The sequence below is a fragment of the Vombatus ursinus genome, unplaced genomic scaffold (assembly GCF_900497805.2).
Source record: "Vombatus ursinus unplaced genomic scaffold, bare-nosed wombat genome assembly UNPS02014812.1, whole genome shotgun sequence".
Taxonomy (NCBI): Eukaryota; Metazoa; Chordata; class Mammalia; order Diprotodontia; family Vombatidae; genus Vombatus; species Vombatus ursinus.
The window spans coordinates 68,867,141-68,877,017 of NW_020954590.1; the positions used below are offsets into that span (position 1 = coordinate 68,867,141).

The 9,877-nt window shown below is 37.0% G+C and overlaps 1 protein-coding gene across 1 annotated transcript; it reads right to left on the minus strand.

The window, feature by feature from the left end:
• Window positions 1–3,965: 3,965 nt before the first annotated feature.
• On the minus strand, window positions 3,966–7,696 carry LOC114054080 (zinc finger protein SNAI2). Its single transcript, XM_027877182.1, has 3 exons — window positions 7,377–7,696; window positions 6,109–6,654; window positions 3,966–5,105 (listed from the first exon to the last, which is right to left on the minus strand). Exons 1-3 carry the CDS (start codon window positions 7,453–7,455, stop codon window positions 4,924–4,926), a joined length of 807 nt encoding a protein of 268 aa, XP_027732983.1. The 5' UTR covers window positions 7,456–7,696; the 3' UTR covers window positions 3,966–4,923.
• Window positions 7,697–9,877: the final 2,181 nt, after the last annotated feature.

Here is a 9,877-nt window from a genome sequence, read left to right on the forward strand (position 1 = left end):
TGGGGAAATATTATAGGATAAGGTAGGGATCTCCAATAATCAGCAATATCTACTGGAAATAAAAAGGACTGCAATGGAATAGCTCTGTATTTGTATGACCATTCATTTGTCTTCTGGGTGAAAGAACACCTTTGTTGTCAAGCTATTTTTGCTCAAAATTTGATCACAACCTAGACAAATGTAGGCAATGGATTTGTATCTTGGCCAGGGAAACCTTGTCTTCTACTAAATTATAACTAGCTCATTTCACCATAGAATGTCTACATTTGAGTAGTGAATGAAATGACTGTTTACCTTGGAAGGTGTTTTAGCTTAAGAAGATAAAAGCTGGGGTGAGGCATCAGAGTGTATGGGGACTGATAATGGTCTTTGAGAAAATGAAGTGTTATTGTACAGAGGATGGAGACCAGCTGTTTTTCATCTTCAAGAAGGACTGAACCAGAGGAAATGGACTGAAATGCACCAGGATAGTTGCAAGGATGAATTTAGCCCCCCGAAGGTTAAATAGTTACTTCTAAAATAACTTCTTGTAATTAATTGGGAAATCGATCTAGCAGGGTCTGTGTTGCTACATAGGTATTGGGTATTCCTTCAGTTCTTTAAGATCCCCAAAATGAAAGGCTAAAATATTTAATGCCCAATTTATCTTCACCGCCATCATCATCTACAACAAACATTTCTGGAGTGCCTCTAACTTGTAAAACACTGCACATGAAGAAATATTTCTAATCTTTCCTTTGGGCATTTTGCTTCTGTCTTCTCATGTTTTGAGAATTTTATCACAGATTGAAGGGCCTAGGAAATACTTTTGCATGACATTTCCCTCTGTCAGAAAGCTGCAAACTCTTATATTATGGTCACCCTGCATGAATATGACACATTGAAGCACATCACCTAAGCATTCCTTGAAATAATCTTCAGAAGCTGGTTTCTATTCACTTGCAAAGATAGCAACTGTCTCCAGTTTAGTTATCATTATGATTTGGCATCCTTTAGGTGCCTGTACATGCGACTTAAATAAGAGGTCTCATCATCATTTGTTATTATGTTCATAAACTTTGAAATATATTATTATTATTAGTTATTATTATTTTAAAAACAGACCCATGGAAATATTGTCCAGTCTACTAAATTTGCACTGGTCTTGCCATTTCCGCCTCCTTGAAATCTAATTTCCTTCTGCTGGACACCACTTACTAGGTTAAGAGAATGCCAACACTTTGATTGTCCCTCAGATTCCCATGAATACCAAAAACAAAGGGAGCAGGTTGAGGGGGGAGGGTTCATTCAACTTCTTTCAGATCTGCTACTTGATTTTTATCAGGTCCACAGTCCAATTTCTGTTACTTCCTTACAGATTTCCTTCTACTCCACTATATTTGGTTTAAAGTGGCTTGCCTGCATTTTTTCTTGACTTAATAACCATTTGGAGATGCCCTGATATGTAGTCAGAAAGTCTGACCTTATCTTTTACTAGGATTTCTCTATTTTCTAAAATGTGTTTTCATTGGTGTTTGGTATTATATTACCAATAAAATCATACCTCTCAGTATCACAGTTATCCCTTGGAAAATGTTTCATCTTCCTCTGTATTCTGCACTTCAGGACAGAGTTTGCTTGCTTCCTAACTTTCTATAATCCTTAAAGACATTTGTGTCTCTGAATTAACGCAGAAGACTGTTCTTCCTAATCGGAGTGGAAGGGGCCCCTCCCCTTAGGATAGAGAGTGGGGGAAGCTGTGTCCTCCTCATCACTCTGCTGTGTTGAATAGAGTAGACCAGTAGGGGTGCTATTGCTATAAATGATTCTTCAATTGATTTCCTAAGTATTCTGAGGTTTTTCCCTTTTTTGAAACTAATTATTCTCTTCTGATTTCAGCTCCTTTCGCTATATCACTGGTGTTTGTTTATCTAGGATACCATTAAGTCTGGAAAGTCTGAATTCAGGACCAAAAATGCCTTATCATGAGAGAAATGGGAATGAAATAGTGAAAGTAAAACTTGTGTCCTATAAAAAAGGGAAATGTTACTATTAAATACTCACAAAGGGGGCATGCTTGAAGTTAAATCTTGACTTCAAGGCAGGTAACCGTTAAAGTTTTGGTCTGGAAAGGGAAAGCTGACACAACCAAATGCTTGCCTGGAAATCTACAAACTTCAAAGAGAGTTAACGGATATGTGTAGGTCAATAGAGTAACCACATGACACATTTCAAAGATATTTCATGCCTTCGGAGGAGCACTCACAAAATGCTTTTCACTCTTTATTGTCTTGGAAATTGTCTGGAGGCTTCACTACCCATCTTTGCTATACCAGGGACTCCTAAATGAAGGCATTGCTGATTTCTGAAAGTAGAGACAGACCATTTCAGTTAAACCAGCTGTGGTCTTGTATCCAGAAAGTCTAGTTGGAGTTAATTTTGCCTCACTGAAATGTTTTGTGCAGAAGGGGTAAGGCCAAGTGAAACTAAAAACCAGTATTCTAATTGTGAGCTATTTCAATCAGATTACAGGCCCACGTTACCTTGGCTACAATTTATTTAGCTGGTTCAGTGGAACAAATGGAGGATATTAAGGCACTGTGATGAGAATGATGGTTCCACTTCTGACTAGTCTTGTCACTTTTCTCTGGTCACACAAACTGTCTTCTAACTTAACGATTTGAGAATACTTGTTGCTGCCCCACATCTATATCACAGATCTAGTATAAAAAAATAAAATCTCATAGAAAACTCTGTGTATACTGAAAGAAAAAGTGACAAGTACATATCTAAAGTAATCGTTACTTTGTTACTGAAGATTGGATTAAAATCAGTATAATACTTTTAGGATCTTATTTCTCTTACCAAATTACTATTCAAAGCCATCTCAGTTTAGCACAATTTGAATGTGGATGTAATGATCATTGGAATTGATAACTTGGCACTTCTTGTTGTTAAATTGGCCCAGACAGTTAGACCAATAGTCATTTGTCAATAGTTAATTTCCTGTATTGTCAACAGTGTATGTAAATGATTAGAATTTGTTGATCTCAGTTAATGAATGAGGTTTTCTTGAAAACCTAGGTAGGTCCTTACATCTCATCTCTATTACCTATCTGTCTGTCTGTCTGCCTGTCTGTCTCTATATAGTTGCATACCTGTTATCACTTTTATGTTAAAGCCTTATATAAAGATTACAATATATAAAACATGTATAAATAATATACACACACATATATTGTATACATACAATATAGACAGTAGAGGAAAGCCATAAAAGAACTCTTAACCGTTTCTTAATTAGTTCAACTTCAACCAACACATTTATTACAAGTTGCTCCACTCACTTCCTCTGAATTACTGGATCTAAATTGCTCTCTGTCCTGACAACTAAGCTTGTGTCTGATTTTTTAATGTTATGTTAATGTTTCTCTCATGTTCTTCCACATTTTCACATTTTCTTAATTTAAATTTTCCAATTTTCACATTTCTCAAATTAAAGCCATCTTGGATTATGTAGAATCTCTTTTTAAAAGCTATAGACTAACTTTGCGGGCTCCGTAATATGAGATGATTGTGATTTGATTCTTTTTAAACATGGAGTGAAATCAGTAGTCATTAAAGGTTTTATATTTTATAATCTGACAAGTTTTGACAATCAGCAGAAGAAAAGAATCTTCTAATAAATTTTTTTTTTACCACAGGTAGATGGCAGCATACCTCTCAATTGATTATTCTTTTCTGAATTTGAAAGTGTTATTTGCACTTCAAATATAAATATTTGTGCATCTATAAGAGTTTTAGTATTCACATCTATCACCTATAAGCCAACATATCCTTTCCATTGATACTTTTAAGTGATCATCTTTACTAAATAAGCTAAACCATTCTTTGCTTTGATATTCCCTCTTGATGACAAAGCAAATAAAGCCTCTGTAAGTAATTATAACAAATAATAGCATTTTTTCTCAAAAATGTTTATTGTAAAAAAGTGACTAAAAAATTGTAGAAACATTTGATTTCACACAGTCCTCAAGTTGCTTATAGATGTGACCATAGGCAACAGCTCACTTTCATACATATTCCATTCAGTCATATAAAAATAAAAAAAAATTTACATTATGTTCACCAACAGTTAACAAAAAAGGCACTTGGAGGGGGGTAATGCTGTAGATATTGCATTTTCTTTGTGCATTTTTAAAAGGAAAAAAAGTACATAGTTGAACTTCCAAAAACCCCCTCTCTTGCACTTATTCCCGTTTAGTTTTTTTTTTAATTTTAGAAAAAAGTGAAAACCTATTTTGTACTAAAACATGGGTCAAGCATGCACCAGGAATGTTCAAAGCTAGTTTTTCTTTCCCCTAAGGCACATACTGTTTATTATAAAACATGAAATACATTAATACATTCTTTTGTATTTTTTCTTCTTTGAATGTAAAGCATTGCAGATAATCAACAAAGGCCTTATTTCAACAACAGCAACCAGTAATATTGGGAATTTCAAAAAAGTAAACTTGGAATACTTTGTAAGGCACCTGAGATAGATGGTGTCGGGCAGATTCTCTTGCTCAAAGAAACTCTTTATTACAAGTAATACTGTTTATTTGTTCTCTATTGAAATGATTTGGCAGGAATGTAAATCTTTGCACTCTTTTCCTAGCAAGAAAAGAGACCATGTGCTTTGGGCTTCATCTCTGAAGAAAGCTCATTTTGCTTCTTCTTTAGGTTCTAGTTGAAATGTTAGTAGGTGTATAGCAATTTTGAACTTCCCATGGAAGTGAGTAATCTGAAACCCTTATGGATTCTATGGTCTTCAACCTTAAAAAAATATACATCTCTAATTTGGTTGGAAAGCAGGAGAGAAAATGCCTTTGGACTTGTATTTATCATTTGGAATAGGAGTGAAGAAATGCATTCAGTTTGAGTAAACAATGATTGCATCACTCAGTGTGCTACACAGCAGCCTGATTCCTCATGTTTGTGCAGGAGAGACATTCTGGAGAAAGTTTTGGAGCAGTTTTTGCATTGGTATTTCTTTACATCAGAATGGGTCTGGAGGTGAGCCCTCAGATTTGACCTGTCTGCAAATGCTCTGTTGCAATGAGGGCATGAAAAAGGCTTCTCCCCTGGAAAAAATAAAATAGACAAAAAGGAAGAAACACATTAGTGATTTCCATAAGAAAAATGAATAGCTAGACAGATCTGAAGGAATGACAGGCACTCTGAGCTCCAAAAATCAGAAATAGTAAACTTTGGTATTACCAACCCTGATTTAAACTCACAAACTGACTTTTATTAGACACCTGCTCTCTACAATTTTTGAGTCTGCCACCTTAAGATAAAAGTGGATGCTGCCAGACAAACTGAAATACTGCTTGTCGCTCCTGTACTTGAGGAAATATTCTGTTGTATCAGGGGACTTGTTTATTAAAGTTTTCTGATTCACAACAGGTGCAGCTAATGTTTTTGGTCAAGCTCTTCCAAGCATTTGTCTTTTTTAACCCCTTCCTACAACTGATCCTATCTTACATCTACAGCTACATTACAAGACCTCCCCTCTCCCTCCCCTTTGAAGGATATTGTACCAGGAATAAGAAATGCAGTGGGGCAGGGGCTGGAGTGAAGGGGATAAGGGGTGGGAGCTGGCCTCTAGGAATATACTAGCTATCATAACAAGAACATGTTTAACTAGAGCAGGGGAAAAAAAAACTATAGGTAACCTTTCCATCTATTTACTAAATCAATTGATTAAGATAGCAACATTTGTACTCACTGATTACTAGTGGGGGTGGGGGTGGGGGTGAGAGGCAGGCACACAGAACACACGTTCTGGGACAACCTTTCCTGCTTTTTCTAACTGATCTTTGAGACCAAACCCCCAGCACATTGAGAGTCCTTTCCAAAGTCTAAGTGCATGTTTGCAATCATCAGTGCAGAGGTTGTTAACGAGAACCTGAGCATTTTGTGCTGTAATGACTCTTTGAGGGCAGCCAGGAAACAGCTATAAATTAACGTCAGTCACATTTAAGAGCACTGATGTCATTTACCTAATGCAAACCCAAAGCTAACATAAAGCTTCACTCTATTATAAAGCAGCATTTGTGCCTTTTTAATTTTTATTTTGCTTACCAGTGTGAGTTCTAATGTGTCCTTGAAGCAACCAGGGTCTTGAGAATGCCTTGCCACAGATCTTGCAGACACAAGGTAAAGTGTGGGTCCTGATGTGCATCTTCAGGGCGCCCAGGCTCACATATTCCTTGTCACAGTACTTACAGCTGAAAGATTTCCTAGACTGGGCATCGCAGTGCAGCTGCTTATGCTTGGCCAGCCCAGAGAAAGTGGAATAGGTTTTGTTGCATAAACTACACTGAAACTTTTCTGCTTCGATGGCATGGGGATCGGAGAGCTTGGACTGGATTCTTTCCTCTTCATCACTGATGGGACTTTCCGAGCCACTGTGGTCCTTGGATGAGGTGTCTGATGCAGGAGGGGGGCTCACTCGCCCCAAGGATGAAGGATATCCAGAAAGAGGAGAGAGGTCATTGGGCAATGGTGAATGGAACGGGGCATTTGTAGTCCACACAGTAATGGGGTTGTAGGCTACTGAGCTGAGGATCTCTGGTTGTGGTATAACAGGCACTGGGTAGCTTTCATAGAGATATGGGGAAATAATCACTGGCAAAAAAAGAAAAAGAAAAGAGGATTAAGGTAAAGTAACTGGAAAATCCTACTAACAGGCTATAAAATAATGCTTATAGGATTTCACAGTGTACAAGACAGATGCCCAGAGGAGACAACAGAGGCATTTGTAAAGCAGATTTGGTTTAAGAATATGACACTCACATGCATATTGTATTTGAGCATATGTACATTCACTGGAAATACCCATGACAGCACCTGGAAGATTAGCAATCAGTGCAACACATAGACTAAGTTCTAAAAGCCTCATCACTACTTCCACCTTTTAAACTGATGTCCAAATGCCTACAACTGCCTGCATTTGCACATAGGTGATAGTATTTCATTACCATTTGTTATGACATACTGTTTTCTTTCAGACATGTGTATTCTATATTTCTACACAACACTTATTTATCATGCAACTTTATAAAAGGAAAACAACCTCATTTCATTAAATCTGTTTTAAAGTAATGCTTTAGAAAAAAATAAACTTAGAAGAGATAAATCACAAAATTCTTTTACAGAAGAAAAAGTGGTGGTACAAATTTCTAAATTAAGCTTTTCTCCAAATAGTGAAAACAAAATGGAAATTACTTCAATATAGCAATTAAAAAGACAAATCAAGCAAACTGCGGAATTACTTAAATCTTATCTAAAGCTATTTTGGTAAGAGAGGGGCAGACTTCTTTTTCTTTCTTTTTCTCTTTTGCTTTTACCTGTGTGTGTGTCCAGTTCACTGTAATTTGGCTTCTTGGATGAATTGAAATGTTTCTTGACCAGGAAGGATCGTGGCATTTTGAAGTCAGGACTTTGGAGTTTTCCCAAAATGTCTTTTGCTTTAGAATAACGGTCCCCAGGTTCCGTGCAGGACTGCAAATCACTGTTCGCACATTGGTCCCTCTAGCATTGTCTACTCTGCTGAATCCATGCAGTGAAGGAAACCTAGAGCAGGGCAGAGGCTCCTTGCAAAGTGCTGTAAATACCCACTATCAGGTGCAGGAGGGTAGGGCCACGGTTTCTGTCCGTCCAATCACTTCTGAAGCTGCTCGGGCTTTTTTACACACTAAGCCCGTTTGGCTGGGCGGGTTCTCCTCCCTTTTGGGAGAAGGGATCCAATCACTGCTTCGAGGTAAGGGTTTGGTTCAGGTTTCAACTCCTCCCTTCGGGACAGCTGTGAACAGAGTCTGTTGTCAGACTAAATTATTCGGGTTCAAAGTGGCTGTATGTTGTTCCTCGGAATTTCAGTTGAGTATTTTTTTTTAAAGTGTTTAAGTATTTTCAATAGAGGTAATTTTACTTATTTAACTCCACTCGTTATTATTCTTACTCACACAAAGCTAGATAAGTCATAGGCACTGCAATTTCTTTCTGGAACAGGTCTGGCTTCCAGATGTTTGATAAAACAAATACAATGGAACAAAATGTTCATTAAGAAAAGGAAAGGGGGAGTACGATATGATAACGGGTCAGCTTGCAATGTTAATGAGAGTCTATATTTAGAAGTGGCATCTTGAATGGTTTTTTACTTGTAGATTAACCAAATCATTAACTCTTGGCTTTTGAAAAGGAAAGGTAGGAGAGGGGAGACAAAAGCATCTGTGAGTGAGGAGGGAAGCTCCTTCACAGTAGGGAGGTTCTTTTGGTCTGTAAAACTTGTTGGAAGCAGTATGCCATTCACATTCTGATTGCCATTGAATACATTTTATATCTTAATAGCTTCAGTAAAGCAAGAAGATCACATTTCGTTGTGGAAATGGAGTAATCATTTCACTGTATTAGCTGCTGTGGCTTGAAAGAAATGCTGTCTTGCTAGGAGAGATATGATTATTTAAGGAAATGGAAATCTGCACACTTTACTAAGGAAAGATGACCAGCTAATCCATACAAAAGTTAAGTAAACTGTGTCAGAAACAGCAGAAGATCCTTGCACATAGCCAAATATTAACAAATTTTAGTCTATCATGTGTCTTAATGGAAAGGGTGGGGAGATTTCTTTAGAGACATCTCAAAGATTAATCTCTTTTATTTGGTGTTATTTCCTTAAGGATAAAGTAATCTAAAATCCATCTTAGGATCAATTGATTTCCTGGATTGCAACAGAAAAAGGACATTGTTATGGACATAGAATGCTAAAGGTTAGGAGAAATGTCTGTTCAGAAACATTAAAAAAAACCCTCAAATTTTTTATTGTGTTTAAAAATATATATAAAAAATCTTCCAAAGTGGATAATTTATTTCTGAAGCATGACAAATATCTTTTCAAATGCTTCAGTACATGTCAATTTTTTTTTCTTTCTCCCATTTGTAGCCTGCTCAGAGAACTGGTAAATAGGGAACATGCATAAAGACCACCCCAGCTTTGTCTCTAACAGGTGCTGGAAGAGAAATGTGAAGAAGCAAATAGCCGTGGTTGTGTTAAGACTTGTAAGAGTAAAGTGCATTGTCAAGCTGCATAACTTCTTAATCTTAAGATGCCAAAACAAGTGCAAGGAGTTGGGGAGGTGGGGGGAAGTACCCAAGTTTCTTGAGCTAATTTCCTATCTATCTAGATATGTGCATGTGTGTGTGTGTGTGTGTGTGTGTGTGTGTGTGTAGCACATACTATACATACATGCATACTTATAACCTCTAACTTTAGTGGTGAATAGTGAGGAAATTTAGATGAATCTCCATGTTAAAGGAAATACACCTAGGCAAAACAGGGAAAGGGGAATGGCAGCATCAGAGCCTTAGGGACTTATGTTTCCCCCAACAAACTATAAATCTGAGTATAATCTAGTGCATGTTTTCTGAGTTTGCTGCTTTCTATGAGTAGAGGTAGAGATTTAGGAGGCTAGTTTATTGAAGCAAGAGTCCTCCTTGCCCTTTTCACCCCATTTCCTGAAAAAGGCACAATTTGTTAGAGATATAATATACAGTTGAGTAAACACAAATTGTCATGAGCTTCCACTTCCTCCTTTGACTCCCTGGAAGATATGAAATTCTTTTCTCATAACTTCAGAGCCTGTGCATAGCAGCAAAGTGCTTTAAGGGCAGTGTTGCAGCTAAATTATGTTTATAGTATTTGCTTTCTAATAACGTTGATGGATTTTCACAAAGGTTGTATATTCAGGTAACTGGAGAAGATAGATATTTGCATTTATTTTCTGCAGATGTGAATCTTTGCAATAGCAGTCGACTCCAATTGTAAAAGCGGAGAAATGGACTTATTTATATT

Bases quoted from the DNA above. Each gene is read 5' to 3' on its own strand.
- LOC114054080 (XM_027877182.1), bottom strand. From the start codon at position 7,455: ATGCCACGATCCTTCCTGGTCAAGAAACATTTCAATTCATCCAAGAAG. The intron at 6,655-7,376 runs GTAAAAGCAAAA...TTTTTTTGCCAG, and splicing joins TGAACTGGACACACACACAG to TGATTATTTCCCCATATCTC. The intron at 5,106-6,108 runs GTAAGCAAAATA...TATTTTTTCCAG, and splicing joins ACACATTAGAACTCACACTG to GGGAGAAGCCTTTTTCATGC.